Source organism: Saccopteryx bilineata, chromosome 10 (genome assembly GCF_036850765.1).
Source record: "Saccopteryx bilineata isolate mSacBil1 chromosome 10, mSacBil1_pri_phased_curated, whole genome shotgun sequence".
NCBI lineage: Eukaryota > Metazoa > Chordata > Mammalia > Chiroptera > Emballonuridae > Saccopteryx > Saccopteryx bilineata.
This window is the reverse complement of record NC_089499.1, coordinates 5,136,989-5,159,247: the sequence shown is the minus strand read 5'-3', so window position 1 is coordinate 5,159,247 and position 22,259 is coordinate 5,136,989. Positions and strand designations below refer to the sequence as shown.

Below are 22,259 nucleotides of genomic sequence, written 5' to 3'. Positions count from 1 at the left end.
AAATTTCTTTTAAAATGATGGGGAGAACATTGTTTATTAAGTCAGACAGTTTTGCTTCCCTCTGCAAAAGAGGTCATGTCTTACACTGCAACTGGAGCTCATCTATAAGAGCTCAGGTAGTGGGTTATGGTCCCGCAGTTCAGTCTTTCCACTCAGGGCCTATGGTGTGGTCTAGCCTCTCTTAACTTGGGCTGGGCCATAGACTTCAGCCTACTCCCCACAGCCCCCCAGGGATTTTCTGAGTCCCAGCTGGAATAAAGAGGAGCTAGAACCCTAGCTCTGGTGACTGTTGATCCTTGAACAACACGGGTTTTAACTATGTGAGTCCTCTTATACATCTGTTTTCTTCAATAAATATACAGTTGGCCTTCCAGATTCCTGGGTTTCACATCTTCAGATGGCAAAGGGCTTTCTGTATGCATGTTCTATACCATTTTATATAAGGGACTTGAACATCTGCAGATTTGGGTATCCATGGTGAGGGAAGGGTCTAGAACCGCTCTAGATACTGAGGCATGACTGTAGTTAAATTTTGGGGAGTCAAAAGTTATATGCGGATTTTTTACTGTGGCAAGGCTGAGGGGGAAGTATTGGTACCCCTAGTTCCCACATTGTTTAGGGGGCAACTGTATTAAGGGGACCACTGTATTTCATTCCAGTGGTCAAGCCAGCTCAACATGCTTCTACATATATGCTCAAGGTATCAGCTCATGCTCAGAAACACTAGAGGGAAAATCTGGTAGGCGGAAGGTGAAGTGAAACTTTCTCTTTAGATATGTACATTGGCCTGTGGTTAAACCTATTTTTTAAAATCTGAGAATAAGATCAGAAATTGCTGTCCTCTGTATCTCATCTCTCATTAGTCTCATTATATTCTGAGTCTAGATGTCAGGCTGGAGAAAATTTATTTTATACAATATCCTACAGAGTCTGGATAAAAAGTATGAAAGAAATGATCAGGTTCTTTGAGTTCTTTGTTTATAAGAAATTTGCTTCTGTTTTGTCTAGACCAGTGGTTGGCAAACTCATTAGTCAACAGAGCCAAATATCAACAGTACAACGTTTGAAATTTCTTTTGAGAGCCAAATTTTTTAAACTTAAACTATATAGGTAGGTACATTCCTTATCGAGGTAGCGCCCACACATGGTATTCTGTGGAAGAGCCACACTCAAGGGGCCAACTCCTTGGGGACAGCCAGTTAAGTGATGAAATCAATCACTGGCGCCCTGAGGCTTTAGAGTGCTCTGCTAAATTTGTAAGGGCCAGGGAGAGAACCAGGTACATAAACAGGCACACCAGTGCTATAGAGAAAACAAGTCAGTTACACAATAATACTCCTCCTGTGAATAAGGAAATTCACATAATAGAAAAGGTAAGTGTTATCTATGTAGAACCAAATACGGATAACACAAATTCTGTTCTAGAGGAAGACTGTACTATTTTGAGGTAGGTAATTATGTGGTAATTGTTAAATATATTAAAATAATAGTTAATAATCGTAAAAGATAGGTATCTAGGCAGTCCCCGGGTTATGAACAAGATAGGTTCTGGTTAGCAAACCGTGGCTCGCGAGCTACATGTGGCTCTTTGGCTCCTTGAGTGTGGCTCTTTCAGAAAATATCACGTGCGGGCGCTACCTCAATAAGGAATGTACCTACCTATATAGTTTAAGTTTAAAAAATTTGACTCTCAAAAGAAACTTCAATTGTTGCACTGTTGATATTTGGCTCTGTTGACTAATGAGTTTGCCGACCACTAATCTAGACCATAGCACACAGTACAAAGTAGAATAGAATGCGTAGTGCTTCTGATATAAGCATTATGTTCTGCCTAGAATGGAATGTGGAGAATTAAGGGTCATCAGCGGTTGAAGTTATAGTAGATTGGTATAGTAATTTATTAATGAATCAAATGTTTATGTTCTACCTACTATGTGCTTCCAATTACAGGCTCTAGAAATATAGCAGTGAATAAAACAGAAAAATTTCTGCCCTCATGACGCTTAGAGTTTAGTAGAGGTGAGTCAGTCAATAGATATAATAAATAAGTAAATCATATAGTATATTTAGAGGGATAGATGTTATAGAATAGAAAACATAAAGTTTGAAGGAGAATTCATGGTTTTGAATAAGGTAGTTAAGATTGGCCTTACTGAGAAGGTGACTGTGCCATGAGGCTGTCTTGCAGGGAGAGACCTCTTTTCTACTATCCTTTTATCCTTGGATCTCAAAGGCTTTCCGATTAATGAGGTAGAGCTAAGGGATGAAGTTACAGTTAGCCTTCACCCTTGGACACTTAAGGATAAATAAAGAAACTAGATAGAAGGCCTTTGCAGTAATCTAGATGAGATGTGATAGTGGCTTGGGTTTGGGTTATTTTAAAGGTAGAATGAGCCTGACCTGTGGTGGCGCAGTGGATAAAGCGTCGACCTGGAAATGCTGAGGTCACCGCTTTGAAACCCTGGGCTTGCCTGGTCAAGGCACATATGGGAGTTGATGCTTCCAGCTCCTCCCTACTTCTCTCTCTCTGTCTCTCTCCCTCTCTAAAAATAAATAAATAAATAAATAGAAAGGGTAGAATGATGCTGGTTTTATTTCTGGTATGGTAGAATGATCTAACAGGCCAGCCCTCCCAGTTTACTAACACCAGGTAAAATACAGAAACAACCATCTTAAAGTTCTACAGAATAAATAAAAGCAGGCATATATTGGAGGGGAGCAAACACTTGGAGAAAAGGACCAACACAGGGTGAGTTTTCTGTTTTTGTGATTTGAGTCTGAGCTGTCATGTCAGCAAAGCACAGGGTAGCCAAAACTCCAGTAGAGAGCTGGCCATATTTTCAGCCTGAGGAACCAAGAGATGGCACCTGGGATAAGCATGGCCACTGAAGGGAGTCCTGTAAGGGGAAAGCAGGAGATGCAGGATTCCAAGTTTCGTGAATGAATCTGCCCATGTCACTCGCTGATCCCTGAACTACACATAAGCAAGGCAAATTCAAAGCAGCTAGCAGCTAAGGCTAAAAGAAAACAGCTTTGACCTGCCATCAGTCACCAGAGAAACAGATAACAGATGAAGTCTAACCAAGTTAATTCCCTATTAAAATAAAAATACTAACCCTCTTCAGAAAAAATATGAGAGTTTGAAGTCTCAATAGCACAACAATCACAATGTCCAGGATACAGTCCAAACGTATGAGGCATAGAACCAGAAAAATGTGACCCATTCTCAGGGGAAAAGATGTCAACAGAGATCAGTCATGAAATAATTAGCAGACAAGGATTTTAAAGCAGTGATTATAATGTATTCAATGAATGAATGGATAGTAAAACTTCAACAGAAAAGTAGAAAGTATTTTTAATATCAAATGGAAACTTTAGAACTGAAAAATATAAAATCGTATTAAGCATATTAGGAATAAAAATATCAGTGATAATTAATAGATGGCAACAGAGATAATCAGTGAATTTGAAGACCAATGTAAACAATCCAGTCTAAAGAAGAGAGGAAAAAGTATTGAAACAAAACAAACAGCAAAGCCTTAGGGTAAGATTTTCAAAAAGCCTGCATTGGAATTTAAGAACAAAAGAAGGGGCAAAAACAAAAGCATTTGAAGAAATAATGGCAAATAACTTCTCAAATTTTGTGAAAGACATAAATTTACAGATTCAAGAAGACCATCAAACACTAAACAGGATCAATATGACACACTATAGTCTAACTTCATAAAACCAACCAAAAAGAAAATCTTAAAAACAGCTCATAAAAATGACAGATTGCATATGGGGAAATAACAATTCAAGTGGTGATAGGCTTTTTATCAGAAACCACAGAGATAGTAGGAGATATAGTAGAAAACCAGAAGATAGTAGAAAAACATTGGTTTGTCTTTTGAAGGACAAACACAAAATTATATATCTAGTAAAAAAAAATCTTTCAAAAATGAAGATGAAAAGACATTTTCAGAGCAAGGAAAGCAGAGAATTTGTCACTAGCAGTTACACTTCAATAGATGCTAACAAAGAGCAGACAGAGGCAGCAGGAGGCGAATCTCAGGGAACCTTGGGCCTTTTGCTGACTTGACCCCAGACCTGGGGCTGGTAAAAGCCTAGCTTGTGCACCTTGGTCCTCCCATGTGTACCTGGGCCCAGCAGAGGCAGCCACAAACTCAGGTTTGCTTATACCTCCAAAACAGTTACTGAGGGCCATTCACAGGCAGTGTCTTACAGTGGTCTGCCCCAGGTTCCCTCTTGTGTCCAGAACCAACACATCCAGTGGCCAGCTACAGACTGCATAAAAGCAGGACCAACTAGTCTTTCTAGCAGCGTATCCAAAGGACAAGTGCATCAGACACAAAACCCACTGAGGCCAAAATTCTGCTTCCTGTGGTCAACACCCACACAGCAGCTTGCACGCCTTGGATGAGGTAGAACTTAACAGTTAGCTGGTGCAGGTTTTGGGATATCCTGCCCCACTGGGCTAAGTTCCACAGGAGAAGGGAGAGAGGCTTAGAGCATAGACATTCAAATGTGACTTCCGTGGCGCCTGTTGTTGGGACTGGTCAAGGGGCTTAGCCGCCTCCTGGGGGCAGGAGTGCAATCAGCCCCAGTGGAAGACTCTCTCAGTCTTCTTCCCTGAGACCTGGGCCTCCCCAGCTGAAAGGACTTCTGCAGAGGGGGTTGTTGGCCCCACCCAACCTGAACCTGCCACTTACTTTGCTGGAGAGAAATAGAATTAGGATATCTAGCAGTAGCTGAGGGATTAGGCCCTGGAGTAGGGACCACTTTCCCCATATGAGCTCCTGACCAAGAGGCACCTGAAGCAGGGGGTCCCACTAACATGATCATCCTGACCTCAGCTGCCCTAACCCACCAAGCTTGCAGTCTGTAGAGGGGTTGGTTGGCGAGGCCAGTCTGAGCCCACACCACAGTCTTTCTACAGAAGACTCGGAGGGAAGACCAGGCAGCTGCAAGAGGAGGTGGAGCTGCTGAAAAGTGGAGGCAAATCTTAAGGAACTCAGGCCCTTTTACAGAGCTGCTGTCAGCTCTAAGCAGGAAGAAGCTGATCTTTATACACAGTTTGGCCCCTCCCACACTACCCGGGCACAGAAAATGCAGACACAAACAGTGAATAGAGCAGTAGCTCCAGACAGGTAGCCCACGGCGGGTTACAGACAACGTCTGACACCAGCCCATACCCAAACCCTGCCCAGTAGGACCCAGAACCAACACAACCAGGAGTGGGTGGCAGACCACAACAATGCCAGACTCAGCTAGCCACACAAACGGCATACCAAAAAGAGGAGTCCAACAGGCACCAGACCCTGCTGAGAATAACTGTGCCCCATAGGACAGACACTGCACAGTGTCTAAACACTTGGTCAAGGAGGGCCAGACAGCCTGAAGAGCTAAATAACTCCACTCACAAAAGAGCCAACAGCACCCAATATAGGAGCAACTAAATATACTGCTCACAAAAATTAGGGGATATTGAAAAAATGAATATGAAGCTATAAAATCTCCCCTAATTTTTGTGAGAAGTATATATATATATAAAGCAGATTTTGATGAACATAAAGGGTGAGATTGACAGCAATACAATAATAGTAGGGGATTTTAACATCAATGGATAGATCCTCCAGACAGAAAATCAACAAAGAAACAGCAGCCTTAAATGACACACTAGATCAACTGGATTTAATTGATATCTTTAGAACATTTCATCCCAAAACAGCAGAATATACATTAGTTTCAAGTGCTCATGGCACATTTTCTTGGATAGAACACATGATAGGACACAAAACAAGTCTCAGTAAATTTAAGAAGATTGAAATCATATCAAGCGCCCTCTCTGACCACAATGGCATGAGACTGGAAATCAACTACAATAGAAAAACTGAAAAACATTCTAAAACTTGGAGGCTAAATAGCAAGTTATTAAATAACAAATAGGTTAACAATGAGATCAAGGAAGAAATAAAAAATTTCCTTGAGACAAATGAACATACAACAACCCAAAATCTCTGGGACACAGAGAAAGCAGTCCTGAGAGGGAAGTTTATAGCAGTACAGACATACCTTAAGAAGCAAGGAAAAGCTCAAATAAACAATCTAACCCTGCACCTAAAAGAACTATAAAAAGAATAAAAAATAAAGCCCAGAGAAAGTAGACGGAAGGGAATAATAAAGATCAGAGTGGAAATAAATGACATAGAGGCTAAAAAAAAAATACAAAAGATCAATGAAACCAGGAGCTAGTTATTTGTAAAGTTAAACAAGATTGACAAACCTTTTACCAGACTTAAGAAAAAAAAAAGGGAAGCCCCAAATAAGCATACAGGGGGTTCTTGGGTTGCAACATAGTTCCATTCCTACAACAGTAACAAACCCGAATTTTGGTGTAAGTCGAAACATACCCTAGCCTAAGTCACTTACCTATCCTAACACAGCTGTAAAATCATAGTCTAGAACAGGAGTTGGGAACCTTTTTGGCTGAGAGAGCCATGAACGCCACATATTTTAAAAAGTAATTCCGTGAGAGCCATACAACAACCCGTGTTCGTTAGGCATTATCCCATAAAAATTTGGTGTTGTCCCAGAGGATAGCTGTGATTGGCTCCAGCCACCCGCAGCCATGAACATGAGTGGTAGGAAATGAATGGATTGTAATACATGAGAATGTTTTATATTTTTAACATTATTTTTTTATTAAAGATTTGTCTGCAAGCCATATGCAGCCATCAAGAGAGCCACATCTGGGTCGCGAGCCATAGATTCCTGACTCCTGGTCTAGAATATAAGAGCATAACTAAGCCACAGAAAAAGGAAAAGGACATAAATATACCATACTGTATTAACAGAAAAAATGACACGATGAAGGGAGTTGAGGGTGTTATTTTGAGTGGGACACTTGAAACCATGTTAACACAGTAAAATAAAAATTAAAATAAACAAATAAAATTTAAAAAGAAAGAATTAGGTGCCTAATTGTGGGGTGAGAGCGTAAGTCATTAGAATAAAAACAACAGCAGTTCCCCCATAATTGATCATTAAGTTTCCATTTAGGGCCCTGGCCGGTTGGCTCAGTGGTAGAGCGTCGGCCTGGCGTGCAGGAGTCCCGGGTTCGATTCCCGGCCAGGCCACACAGGAGAAGCGCCCATCTGCTTCTCCACCCCTCCCCCTCTCCTTCCTCTCTGTCTCTCACTTCTCCTCCCACAGCCGAGGCTCCATTGGAGCAATGATGGCCCGGGCGCTGGGGATGGCTCCTTGGCCTCTGCCCCAGGCGCTAGAGTGGCTCTGGTCGCAACAGAGCGACGCCCCGGAGGGGCAGAGCATCGCCCCCTGGTGGGCAGAGCGTCGCCCCTGGTGGTGTGCCGGGTGGATCCCGGTCGGGCGCATGTGGGAGTCTGTCTGACTGTCTCTCCCCTTTTCCAGCTTCAGAAAAAAATACAAAAAAAGGGGGGGGGGGACCAACAAAAAAAAAGTTTCCATTTAGTTCATTTTTGTGAAAAATGTGTGATTTCTAAAGACCCTGTAGGGGTTATATAAGTATAAAAATGCTATAACTATATTTGAGAATATGTAATAGCAATTTTACTTATGTGTCTCTTTTGCTTTAGAGAAAATGAAAATAATATGTTTTGGAGGATTGTCATTCAAGAGTCTCTGTTTGCTACAAATCAGGCAAAGCATTGCCCCATCCTCTCTGTCTCCTGGGTAGGAGGGCCATGACCTTCAGCACCAGCAGAGCTGGAATGAGGCTTGGCATACCCCCTGTAATCAGAAGGACGAGTTGCCCTTCAGCATACTAGGGATCCTGAGGCTAGGTGGGATTCCGTCATGCAGCAACTCTCTGAGCACATGCGGACACGCACCACGCATCTCTAGGTCAAGATGTGGTTTGCAGCTGTATCTGCCCATAGAACCCTTCATCCCCCTACACACACACACACACACACACACACACACACACACACACCACTTTTCTTTCAATGCTCATTTCATAAATTGAAATACAGGTAAAGCATGGGCTTGGGAGTCCAACAGATTGAGATTAGAATTCCAGCTTGACCATTCTTTCTGCTTTCTGGTCTTGAGCCAGGTATTTGACCCCTCTGACTGAGTTTTTTCCAGAGGTGGAACACTATTAGGATTAAATGCAATTGGGCAAGAAAAGAAACACCTTGTAAACAATGCCTGGTACACAGAAAATGCCCAGTGGCCGCCATTACTGCTTCTCTGGCATGCTGATGAGGGCGGAGCTGGACCTCCCACCCAGCCCTATTCCTGGGCCTCAGCTGTTTTCTTTTTACCTGCACATCTCACAGAGAGCTCAAAGTCAGCATGCACATCTGAGCTGCCTCTGCCTTTTGTGTCTTCTCTGGTTGATGCAACTACAGTTGATCAACTTCTAAATTGGATCAGCTCTGTCTACTGAGTATATCTCACATCCATTTGCCACTCTTCAGTCCCCAAACTGCATGCAGATTCCCAGGACTGCTCCAGTTGTCTGGAGTATTTTCAGTGTTAGCATTCTGCCTTTCGCACTGCAGCCCAAGTGATCATTCTAAAGACTTAGCAGTCAACACCGCTGCTCATAGCTGTTCACGGCCTCTCTAAGGCCCACAATGGGGCTTTCCAAACTTGTTAATCCTAACAACCAACTGAAACCTTTCTTAAAACACAGATTCTTGGACTCTCTCCAACATTCTCTCCTCTAGAGCTTCTTATCCAGAGGATCTGGGATAGGGTCCAGGAATCAGCGTTTTTAATAAGTTACCTTGTACTCCTGTGATAGTCAAGTGTGGAGAACTTTCACATAAAGTCCACACTGTGGATCTGTCCACCCTGTGTTATGTGGCCTCCTTGTCCACTCCCCAGATTTCCAATGCCCTCTTTCTCTTATTTATTTATTTTATTTTTTCGTATTTTTCCAAAGAGAAAAGAAGCGGGGGCGGCAGACAGACTCCCGCATGCGCCTGACTAGGATCTACCCGGCATGCCCACCAGGGGGTGATACTTAGCCCGTTTGGGGCGTTGCTCCCCTGCATCTGGAGCCATACTAGTGCCTGAGGCGGAGGCCATGGAGCCGTCCTCAGTGCCCAGGCCAACTTTGCTCCAATGGAGCCTTGGCTGCGGGAGGGGAAGAGAGAGATAGGGAGAAAGGAGAGGGAGGAGGGTTGGAGAAGCAGATGGGCGCTTCTCCTGTGTGCCCTGGCTGGAATCAAACCCAGGACTTCCACACACCGGGCCAATGCTCGACCGCTGAGCCAACTGGCAGGGCCTCCAGTGCCCTCTTAACTCAGGCTCTGCCTCTCCCACCATACAGCTGCCTGGTGCTTCCGTCTGCACTTGGTGCACTCTCCTGCTGGTGCTCCCTTGTCTTCATCTCTGATGACACCTTACCAGATGCTGAAAGCCTAACAGTGTCGCAAGAATTTGTCCAATAGCCCTTTAGGCAGTGTGCCCTCATCCCCGTAGAGCTTGTCCACCCCCTTCTATGCAGTTAGAGCATTTTCACATTTTGCTGCAAATTTTGGGTTTTCTGTATCTCTCCCCCAAGAGACTCAGAACCTTGAGGATTGGGGCCATTTCATTTCTGTTTCCTAGCACCAAGCCAAGTTCCTGGAACATGGTAGGAGTTCACAAATGCTTGTTGAAAGAATGAAAAGGAAAGAGGAAGGCTAGAAAGAACCTCTGAATTGTATTAGTAATTATAGAAGTGTTCTTGGGGCCCAGAAGTGTCTCAGGTTTGGTGGTTAGGAGAGAGGCCTAGGTGGGAAGGACTCCTACCCCTGCCTTCCCCCCTTCACCTCTGATTCAACCAGAGTATCTCTGCTTTTAAATTCTTCATATGCTGGTGAACGGTGCAGGGTTTTGTTGAAAAGAAGGGGAGAGCTGATACTAAAAATAAATTTGAAAACACAGCACTGATATGCCTTATGAAACCCCTTTATGCATTTCTGCTCTTCCGGCTTTAGAATGAAGTGGGGAAACTTGAAGAACTTGAGAAATAAAGCCAAGAGATCTAATTGGAAAATGAATCTTTGAGGAAATATTAGAGATTTCCTAATCTGTTGGGCTGTACCCTATAGTATGGCCTTGGGGCTACTTGCCTGTTTTAAGCACCTGGAAGGTTATCATGAGAGAGATGCTGAGTAGTTGGCATCTGTCTCCACAGAGGACCAAATGAAAAATGAGATTAAATTGAAAAAGTTGAGAGAATTCCCCTGAACTTATTTCCAGAACAGAGTCTTCAGGAAATACCCTCCCTGAGGATCTGAGACAGTCTCTGCCTCAGGGCCTGGCACAGGCTGGCACCTCACTGGACATCACCGGACACTAGCATCAGCGGCAAAGTGTGTGGAGTGGATGAATTAGAACTCTCATAAAAGCAAGTGGTTTGAACATGAAGACACTGTTAGACTTGTCACAGATTTGAGTTATGGAATTCATTTATAAGAACTTGCTCAATAATATGAAATTAATATAACTTCACATACTGTTCAGGCATAGCTCTTCATAAAGACAACTAAATGTAGAGCAGTTCTCCTACAACATTGCTTATTCAAGAGTAAGAATTTAACATCCTCTCTTTTTTTTCTCTTGAAAGAGGCAATGTTTTCTCATTCAGATTATCTAAGAGAAAAACTGACCCGTTGCCCTCATGTAAAGGTGTGGATGTTTATAAAATTTCATGAATAAATTTTACTCTCTTGGCCATAGTTTTTTTTTTTTTCACACCTTTGGGAAATGGGAGTACTTGCAGTAGCTTTAGTTGAATCTAGTGAATTCAATCAGCAGTTATCAGACTGGTTCATTCGGACTCCATTGCCATACACAAAAGTGATGTGGGGTACAATATCACCTCTCCCATTGGTACTTTTTAAAAAAATTTTATTTAGAAAATTAACAGGGTGATATTGATCCATAAGAGTACATGGGTTTCAGGTAAACATTTCTATACCATTTGAACTGTTGATTATGCTGTATACCCAACACCCAAAATCAAATCATTTTGCATCACCTTATATTTGTCCCTCTTTACTCCTCTCCCTCCCCCTCCCCCCATTCCCCTCCACTATAATCCCTTCCCCCTGGTAACATATAGCGATATTTTAAGCTTCTGAGAAGTACTAGAGGACAGAAACCTGTCTGTGTTCTAATGAACTGTTATCAGGAAACATCGGATGGATGTAAACAAAACATTGTTTATTTATCATATATTTTGTAGAAGCTAGCAAAATGGGAAATAATTATATTTATACCTAAAGCCCTTTGAAATGAAAAAAAAAGTTATTTTGAATGTTTGACAAATTGTGAAGAAGGTCAGGTGAAACCGGAAGCATGGAGGACTCTAGGAAACAGGAAGGTCAGGGAGCACTGTGGAGGTCGCCGTAGTGACCTCCTTTCACTGTGCAGAAGAAAGACAAGTTCTTGGGGTTCCGATGGGGCCAGCAACTCTGTTCACACAGAATTTGCTTTATTTACCCTTTTGATTTTGGACCAGAGCTTGGTGTAGCCCCTCCAAGTAGCATCCTCCTCTGTGGGTGTCTAGCAGCTCCAAACAGGGATTCAGACTAATGGATACTCTGTCATCACCAGTACATGACCCCAAGGTTGCTCTGGGGGTCATCTTCACTCCAGATGTCTGAAAGGGGAAAGAGCACCAAGGAACACATGTACGACGTGTTCAGGGCTAAGCCTGAAAGAGGGGCATGTCACTTTCATCAACATTTCAGTGTCCCCCAACTGTAAGGGAGGCTGAGAAGTGTAGTCTATCTGGCTGCTCAAGAAGAAATGGAGAACATGTATGTTAAGAGCCACTGGGAAACTCTCTGCCACGACATACTTGATGCTTCTCAGTCCTTGGCCACCATTTTTTTTTTTCTATTATTCAGTGAAAGGCGGTAAGGCAGAGACAGACTCCTGCATGCGCCCGACTGGGATCCAACCGGCAAGCCCACTAGGGGGTGATGCTCTGCCCATCTGGGGCGTTGTTCTATTGCTCAGCAACTGAGCTCTTCTTTGCGCCTGAGGATGAGGCCATGGAGCCATCTTCAGCACCTGGGACCAACTCGCTCCAATTGAACCATGGCTGAAGGAAGGGAAGAGAGAGAAGTGAGAAGGAGAGGGGTGGAGAAGCAGATGGGCACTCTCCTGTGTGCCCGGACCGGGAATTGAACCCGGGACTTCACAAGCTGGGCCAGTGCTCTACCATGGAGCCAACCAGCCAGGGCCGTTGGCCACCAAATTTAAGGTTGATTTGTACCGACCATCTTGTTTGCTCCCTATTGGCTCATCAGTGTTTCTGCATAGTGTGATGGCGATGCCATCCATCAATACTGGTGACTTTCATCAGCAAGCTTCACCACACACCACATGCAGTTCTTCAGGGAATTTCCACTTTTATTCATTCAACATTTATTGAGCACCTCGGCTCTTGAAAGTACTAGAAATAGAGCAGTGGATAAGAGCCTTTGTCTTTAGGGAGTTTATTCTGTTGTGTAAGAGAAAGGTAATAAACAAAGAAAAAAAGAAAATAATGAGTTTGTGCCAAATGCTGTAAGGAAGAGAGGATAGGGGGTGAGAAGTATTGCTTTTGCTGACATCCTCAAAGTTGTCTTCTCTGGGAAACTGTCATGTGAGCTAAAGTACTTGGGCTGAAAGAACAGCATTCCAGGCAGAGTTAACAGCACGTACAAAGGTCCTAAGGCAATAAGCTTGGCTTGTTCAAGAAATGTGAATCTAGAAGGCCAGTATGTGTGGAGAGGAGCAAGCGTGAAAGGCTTGAGTGAGACGTGTCAAGTGATCTACATAGGCCTTGCAGATCTTAACGATAGGATTTTTTATCTGAGAGCAAGATTAGTTCTTGAAAAGGTTAGCTGTGTTTTTGTTTTTCTTTTGTTTTGCAAATGCTTTTTATAAGATATAATTCACATAAAATAAGATTCATTTATTCAGAAGGTACAATGAGTGGCTCTTAATATTATATATTATAGGTGTTGTGTAACCATTATCACTGTCAATTTTACAACAATTTTATCACCCCTAGAAGAAATTTCATATACCCTTTAGAACTCACCCCATTTTTTTCCCAAACCTCCAACCCTGGTCAACCACTAAATCTAATTTCTGTCTCTATAAATTTGCCTATTCTGAATATTTCATAGATATAGGATTTTACAAAATGTAATCTTTTGTGACTGGCTTCAGTCACTTAGCATAATGGTTTTTGAGGTTCATCTAACGTTGTAGTATGTATCCAGAAGTCATTTTTATGGCTGAATAATATTCTATTATATTGATATACCAACCATGTTTTATTTATCCCGTTCATTTCTTGATGGATATGTTGATTGTTTTTACCTTTGGCTGTTATTAATAATGCTGGTATGAACATTCATGTAAAGTTTGTGTGTGGCCATATATTCTCATTTCTCTTGTATATATACTGAGGAGAATTACTGGATCATATATTAAACCACGTTTAATCTTTTGAGGACCCTCCAGACTGTTTTCTAAAGTGGGTGTACCATTTTTTATTTCCACCAGCAGTCTGTGATGGTTCGTTTCCCCATCCCATTGTCAACACTTACTATTACTTGTCTTTTAAAGCCATTCTAGTGGGAGTGAAGTAGTACCCTCATTGTGGGTTTGGTTTGCATTTTTCTAATGGCTAATGATATTGGACATCTTTTCAGGTCCTTACTGGCCATTTGTTTATCTTCTTTGGAGAAGTATCTGTCCTTTATAATTGAGTCATAAGAGTTCTTTATATGGCCTAGGTTCTTTATTTGCAAATGTATTCTTCCATTCTGTAGATTGTCTTTCTCTTTCTCTTTCTTGATAATGTCCTTAGTAGCAGAAAAGTTTTTAATTTTGATGAAGTCCAGGTTATCTTTTTTTTTCTTTGGTTGCATGTGCCTTTCAGTGTTCTGTCTAAGAAACAATTACATAATCCAAGATTATGAAGATTTATACTTACATTTTCTTTTTTAAGAGTGCATAGTTTTCACTCAGACATTGACATCTTCTTTGCAGTTTTTGGCCTTCATGAATAAAGCTGCTATAAACATTCACATGCAGGTATTTGTGTGGATGTGTGTGTTCATTTCTCTTGAGTAAATTCCTGGGAGTAAACCTGTTGAGTCATATAGTTAATGTATGTTTATAAGAAACTGTAACAAGTGAAATAGAGACAGACTCATAGAGAGAGAACAGGCTGACAGCTATGGGGGGAGGGGTGGGCAGGGCATGGGAGGAGGTGGAGTGGAGCAAAAAGGAAAAAAAAACCTCATGGACATGGACAACAGTGTGTTGATTGCTGGGAGGGGAGAAGTGAAGGAGAGTATGGGGTGTAAATGGTGATGGAAGAAGACTGTACTTAGTGGGGTGAGCAAACAATCCAGTATGCAAAGATGTGTTACAGAATTGGTACCTGAACCCTGTATAATTACATTGACTAGTATCACCCCAATAAAGTCAATAAAAGAAGCCTGTCAGGTTATTTTCCAAAGTGGCTATACTATTTTGTATTCCTCTTAACAGTTTATGAGAGTTTTGGTTGATCTCATTCTCACCAACCCTTGGTGTATTTAATCTTTAATTTTAGCCATTCTAGTAGGTGTGCAGTGGTATCTCACTGTGCTTTTAAATTGCTTTTCTCTAATGACTAATGACATTGTTAGTCATAATGATGTTTTCTGGAGCTTATTTGCCATCCCTGTGTGTTCCTTTGAGGGGTCTGTTTAGATCTTTTATTTTTATCTTTTTAACTTACGAGTTCTGAGAGATCTTTATATGTTCATCTCATTTCAGTCCTTTCTTAGATGAGTGTAATATTTCCTTTCAGCTTATATTTGTCTTTTTTTTAATACTGTCTTTCAAAGAGAAGATGGTTTTGATTGATAAAGTCCAGTTCATTGTTTTGTTGTGATTTATGATATTTGCTTGAATTTTTTATTGTGTGCTAAATATGGAAATAGATTTGTGAACAAGATATACAAAAATTCTTACAGTTTTATACTTTTAGCTTTTATGTTTAAGTCTATGGTCCATTCAAGTTAATTTTTTATAGGCAAGAATCAAGGCTCAGGTTTTTTTTTGTTTTTTGGGGTGTTTTTTTTTTGTATTTTTCTGAAGCTAGAAACCGGGAGAGACAGTCAGACAGACTCCCGCATGCGCCCGACCAGGATCCACCCAGCACACCCACCAGGGGCGACGCTCTGCCCACCAGGGGGCGATGCTCTGCCCCTCCGGGGTGTCGCTTTGTTGCGACCAGAGCCACTCTAGCACCTGGGGCAGAGGCCAAGGAGCCATCCCCAGCGCCCGAGCCATCTTTGCTCCAATGGAGCCTTGGCTGCGGGAGGGGAAGAGAGAGACAGAGAGGAAGGAGAGGGGGAGGGGTGGAGAGGCAGATGGGCGCTTCTCCTGTGTGCCCTGGCCGGGAATTGAACGCGGGACCTCTGCACGCCAGGCCGACACTCTACCACTGAGCCAACCGGCCAGGGCCAAGGCTCAGTTTTTTATATCTGTTGTCAGCACCATTTGTTGAAATTATTATGCTCCCTTATTGAATTGTGATGTCTTTATTGACAGTCAGTTGAGTATATGCAGTATATTCCTGTGGGTTATCCTGTCTTCTAACACAAGACCTCCCTTAGCCCAGTGGGCCCATTTAACTAAAAATTTTACCTTCCATGAGGTCCCAGCAGTTCTTTAAAGAGTGGTCTGGACATCATTTCAGCTCCTCACTTCTTACTTCTCCCACTGACCTCTGGCCTCTTTTTCTACTATTTTGCTAAAACAGTTCTTGCCAGAATCACAAGTAATCTCTTGACATCTAGTTGACACCATTTTGTCCTTGTCTCATGTGATTCTCAATAGCCTTGTACCTCATTGACCCCTCCCTCTTCCAGACATATCTTCCCTGACTTATAGAGCATTGCACTGTCTTCCTTATTTTTCCTATTTTTCTATTTGTCCTTATATGTCTAGTTTTTCTCCTTTTGCCTACCTCTTAAATACCAGTGCCCGTCAGGATTCTGACCAGTGTTCGTTATTCTTCTCATTCTATGGGCATTCCTCATTTCCATCTAACCCCCTGGCTGAAGAATCTCACATTTCCGTCTGGCCCAAATCTCTTCTGAGCTTCATTCCTGCATCTTTAACTGCTTACCAGGACTACAAGCTCTGTGAAAGAAAGCACCTTGTATATATCTCATCTACGTTTGCGTTCCCATGTTTAGCATGCAGAACTTTAATGACTGTTTGTTGGCTAAATGGACAAGCGAACAAACTGAGCAACCTGTTTAATTGTTATTACAACATATCTCACAATTCCAGTCCAGTTTTTACTATTGGCCCTTTACTGAAACCACATATGTGTAGTGAGCACACACATGACTTTGGGCACAGGAAAAGTTAGTACTTTTAGAATCACGTACATTGGCTTTGCCCTGGGGAGCCCTGAAATGAGGAGGTTGTAATGCGATCGTGGACGGGGACAGCAAGGAGATGAGAGAGCCAGGGGATGTTACAGACACTGTTTCCGAGGGGTTTGTTTTCCTTTTTATTATTTTTTATCTTATTTTTATTAATTTTAATGCAGTGACATTGATAAATCAGGGTACATATGTTCCGAGAAAACATCTCCAGATTATTTTGACATTTGATTATGTTGCATACCCCTCACCCAAAGTCAAATTGTCTTGTCACCTTCAATATGTTTTTTTGTGCCCCTCCCCTCCCCCTATCCCCTCTCTCTCCTTCCTTGCCCTCTCCCCACCCCCCTACCCCACCCCCCATTACCATCACATTTTTGTCCATGTCTCTGAGTCTCATTTTTATGTCCCTTCTATGTATGGGTTCATATAGTTCTTAGTTTTTTCTGATTTACATATTTCACTCCATATAATGTTATCAAGGTCCATCCATGTTATTGTAAATGATCCGATGTCGTCATTTCTTATGGCTGAGTAGTATTCCATAGTATATATGTACCAAAGCTTTTTAATCCACTTGTCCTCTGACGGACACTTGGGCTGTTTCCAGATCTTCGCTGTTGTGAACAATGCTGCCATAAACATGGGGGTGCATTTCTTCTTTTGAAATAGTTCTATGGTGTTCTTAGAGTATATTCCTAAAAGTAGAATAGCTGGGTCAAAAGGCAGTTCGATTTTCAATTTTTTGAGGAATCTCCATACTGTTTTCCACAGAGGCTGCACCCTTTTTATTATTTTTTAATGGCTGTGTTAAATTCAGGTTGTGACTTTAGTTGTAATACATTATTTCCCTTTGACTTCTTATCCAAAATTTTGTTAGTTCCTGTAACATTTTTCTCTTAGCCCTAAAATAATTCTTGAGAGTTCTATGGAAGATATAAATTGGGTAATAAGGATCATTTTGGATCTAGTATGATGAATATGGTTATGATCTGAGTGTTCACATCAGAGAATGTATTGGCTTAGCATTATGCCCGGAGTTTGGGGGGTAGTGGACTTATTATGAGACAAGTCTTCATTGTTGCCCTCAGGAAACACACCCCGTTAGGGAGGTGAGAGCCACAAGCAGGAAGTGAACACCACCACCTATCTGGCAGTTTGTTCATTGCATGTTGCCTGGCAAGAACAATAGTGCCCTGACACTAGACATGTCCTTTGGCCTTGCCTGTCACTGTGAGCTATTCTGAAAGTGTTGAGATTTTCTCTATAAATGCCCTTTTTATTTGTTCTGGAGCATGTGGTCTCTTACATTTCTGTCTCTCTCTCCCCTACATTTCAGTGAGCGGTTTCTGGCAAGACTGAACAAGAACGGTGGGCCCAGGAACCCAGAGAAGATAGAACGAATGTGTGCCCTTTTTACAGTATGTGCAATTCTCTTTCCCTTCTCTGCTGTTGACTAACCAGGGGCCTTCTGTGTGGATATTGTAACCCTAGAAACGAGCTTTTATTCTTGTTTCCCCACACACTGGGGAGAATAGGACTTGATTTATGTTTCTGTCAGGTGTTAATGAAATATTTAAAGAAAATTGAAATTAGTTTTTAATTGAAATTTTTATTAAAGACATATAATCAAGTGCCTTTTACTGATGTGGATTTTATAAGCTATTTAATATAATAGACACTTATAATCTGAGAAAAGTCTTTCTTATTATTCTTATTCAAGGCCACTGGGAATTTCTCTCATGTATAAGTCTCGTTTCTTAAAAGACATCCATCAGATTTACAGCGTTGCTGTTTATTCTAGTGTGTGCATATGAAGAGAGACAAACTGAATAATCCTCTTTCAGATACGAAACAGAGGGTCTCTTCCTCCTGTAATCTGTACTTTAGGGTTTTTTTCCGAGTGACCATTGCTGTTTCTCCTGGTCGCTGAGACTGGTGAACTCGTCAGCTCAGGGACGGCTTGATGATCTGCTTATTGAAAGTGCTAAGTCTTACAATGCCACATTCCTTTGTGTAGTTTTCAAGTTGATTCTAATCTACTAAGGTTTTCCTTTTTCCCAGTTAAAAAACTACCTGCTCCACTTTATTAGAGCACACTGATGTGCTGAAGAAGAAAACAAAAGACTGTCACAATTTTAAACCAGCTTACACTGGTGGACTCTGATGTGCTCCAGAGATGCTGAGATACACTGAAACCTGTTGATGCAGGGCCGTGCAGGGGGCTCGGTGCCCCTGCCCTGTGTGTGGTGCACAATTGACAGGGGACAGTCAGGTGTCTCAGTTTCCAGGGCACCTCTTAAACACAGATGGGGTTTGTAGTCTGACATATGACTTTCTCTGAGGGGTAAAATTGGCTTTGTTTACCTGATGTTTTTGTTCATTTACTACAGTTTTATCTTTTAAAACCTTAAACAATGTTACTGCAGAGTTAGAAACCACTTTCACCGGGATAGCTGTTACTGAAAATGCTCCAGTTGTTCGCAGAGATTTGTAAATCTGGCTAAGCTAAAATGATGTTTGTCCATCTTGGAGCTCAGTGTACAAAGCTTAGGAGGTAATGCAGGAAGAGAGAGCAGGCAGTGCAGACCCACGATGACCGTCAAGGGCACTGAGATGGTTTAGTTTGAGAAGGTCAACGCTCTTGCTTCAACGGGAGAAGAACAAGGGAAAGAGTCCAGAGTGCAGTTATGGACTTCAGGTAGAGGATTCGGGGAGGGCTTTGGAAATGAGGAAGCCTGCCCTGTGAGGTAGGGCCCTGGGGCCGCTATTCTGAAACAGAACTAGAAAGAGACAGGACATCATCTGTCTAGAATGTCTCTGTCGTTTTAGTAGGTTTTTCTTGATTCTGGTGTTCTGATCCTTTTTTGTGAAAGCGGCAAAAGAAATTGTGACTCCCTGCTCTCTGGCATTGTGGGGACAGTGCGTGTGTATGTGCTGTCCTTGAATGCAATGAACGCAGTCCTTGTTTCTTGAAGAAATGAGCTTAATTATGATGGTATTTGAATGTAATTACAGTAAATCAAAACTTTCATTTCACTGCATTTTAATTATCTATATGGGCCCAGAAACCTAAGCTGAAGCTCTGGCTTTATAAGTGAGAAGTGCACGTGACCCTCATGATGTGCTCTTTGCTGCCAGAGTAGGGAGGCACAGGGCTGCTAAAAATGCCACTTCTATGGTTCCCTTTATAGTACAGGCCTGGATTTCTTTAAAAAGATCCAAAAAGTGATTTGAGGAATTTTTACAAAGTGCACAAGATTTTTGAACAAGATTATCTCTGCCAGGAGTTTTGTGGTTTTACTTTAAGCTACTACATATGAAACAATTTTGGTGGAACCTGTCTTCTCATTACCAAAAATGAGTTCCTCCCATAGGCTAAAGTTTTCCCAGTTGACTGTGTACTCCATCCAGAGTTTCAGAGTAAATGCAAGAAAGTGCAGCCATAGCTGTGTTTGATGCCAACCTGTTAGCTTACGTTAGCATCAGGAAAAAGGGGACCACACAAACTGAACAGTTTTGCAGGGCTACTCAGCAGATGTCAAAGCCATATTATAGACAGTCACATTATACATGGCACAGCTCTTGTCTGGAAAGCCTGTTTTTTTCTGGCCTTGTTAAATTTCAGAGCTTCCTATGCAGGAAGAATTTTATTTAGGATGGAGGTGTTTCATGTTTATGTGGATGTCTAATGCAGTGAGGATTTAGCTGACTTTCCTTTTTCTTTTTAATTAATTTATTTTTTTTGGTTAGGTGAGAGGAGGGGAGATAGTGAGACAGGCTCCCACATGCACCCTGACCTGGATCCACCAGCAACCCCCATCTGGGGCCAATACTCGAATCAACCGAGCTATCCACAGTGCCTGAGGCCAATGCTAGGAACAACCAAGCTATCCTCAGTGCCTGGGACCAATGCTTGAACCAGTAGAGCTACTGGCTACTAGAGGGGAAGAGAGAGAAGGGGGAGAGGGAAAAGAAGAGAAGCAGATAATTGTTTCTCATGTGTGCACTGACCTGGAATTGAACCTGGGACGTCTGTACACAAGGCTGATGCTCTATCCAGTGAGTCAACCAGCAAGTGCCTTAGCTGACTTTCAAGATAGGCAATGGCTGTGTGTATGAGCATGCAGGAGCATGTCTGTATATTTACTCATTACAAGATATCCAGTGCCTCACACACAGTGCCTGACAAATACTAAGACCACAATTATGATATGTTACATAAATAAATGTGTTTATTTATTTTTTGTTATATTTGAGTGACCAACTCAGAGAATGAACTTGCACTGTTTTCTCTACCTTAGTTGGCATTACATTTTCTACATTTTTTATACTTTCCTACATTTCAAAATAGAATTTTAGGTAATGATTTCTTGGAATTAACCTTTTGAGTAGTACAAATGTTCATGTACGTCCTTACTCAAAGAGTGAACAAAAAACACACTCCTCAAAGGGTTAAGAATGAATTTGATTATTAGTATAATAACATTGCATATTAAAACAGTGCCTCCTTGCCTGACCAGGCGGTGGTGCAGTGGATAGAGTGTCAGACTGGGACGCAGAGGACCCAGGTTCGAGACCCCGAGGTCACCAGCTTGAGCACGGGCTCATCTTGTTTGAGCAAAGCTTACCAGTTTGGACCCAAGGTCGCTAGCTCGAGCAAGGGGTTACTTGGTCTGCTGTAGCCCCACGGACAAGGCACATATGAGAAAGAAAGCAATCAATGAACAACTAAGGTGTCGCAACGAAAAACTAATGATTAATGCTTCTCATCTCTCTTCGTTTTTGTCTGTCTGTCCCTATCTATCCTCTTTCTGACTCTCTCTGTCTCTGTAAAAAACAACAACAAAAACCCCAAAACAGTGCCTCCTTTTCTGCAGCATAAGAAAGAATAACTTGACTTTGTTTTATATTTGTAAATCCCATTATCTCTACAGACAAAGGGCAGACCAGGCACAGTGAATGGAGTTGATTTTACATATTTCAAATGGAATATTAGTCACTGAGTCTAAGATGCAGAGCCCTGAGTCACTGCGCTCTGTATCCACAGTGTAATTGGGAACCAGCTTCTAATTATTATGTGGGATTGGAGGGTATGGTCCAGTGAATAAATCTAAATTCACACCTTGCTCATCAGATGAATGTGGGTGAGTCATCCCTCTTCCCATCTTTATAGGTCTTGTATTTTACCATGGATAGCCATACTTGGTACTCAGTTTCTTCCTTCCTTCCTTCCTTCCTTCCTTCCTTCCTTCCTTCCTTCCTTCCTTCCTTCCCTCCCTCCCTCCCTCCCTCCCTCCCTCCCTTCCTTCCTTCCTTCCTTTCTGGCAGAGACAAAGAGAGAGGGACAGATAAGGACAGACAAACAGGAAGGGAGAGAGATGACAAACATCAATTCTTCGTTGCGGTTCCTTAGTTGTTCATTGATTGATTTCTCATGTGCCTTGACCGGGGGGCTACAGCAGACCAAGTGACCCCTTGCTCGAGCCAGCGACCTCGGCTCAAGCTGCTGAACCTTGTTCAAACTCGATTAGCTTGCGCTCCAGCTGGTGACCTCGGGGTCTCAGACCTGGGTCCTCTGCATCCCAGTCTGACACTCTATCCACTGCGCCACTGCCTGGTCAGGCAGTATTCAGTTTTGAAGAGTGTAAGTTTAATAACTCTGTGGTAACCGTGTTTAACCATGCATTTACATTTAATAAGATAACTTTTACATTAAAAGTTGACATTGAGATTAGGTGGGACTCACAAATAAAAATTTTATTCAAAATATTTTCATACACTGATTGTTATAATATATTTATTGACCTCAAATTA

General features: G+C 42.1%; 1 protein-coding gene across 7 annotated transcripts in view; it reads left to right on the top strand.

Moving 5' to 3' along the window:
• Nucleotides 1-22,259, top strand: part of DOCK3 (dedicator of cytokinesis 3) — a 257,811-nt gene that overhangs the window by 119,238 nt on the left and 116,314 nt on the right. For all 7 annotated transcript variants that reach the window (XM_066245908.1, XM_066245906.1, XM_066245904.1 and 4 more), the window contains exon 10: nucleotides 17,782-17,863. In XM_066245908.1, the coding sequence (XP_066102005.1) occupies nucleotides 17,782-17,863 (82 nt within the window). The remainder of the gene's footprint in view (nucleotides 1-17,781; nucleotides 17,864-22,259) is intronic.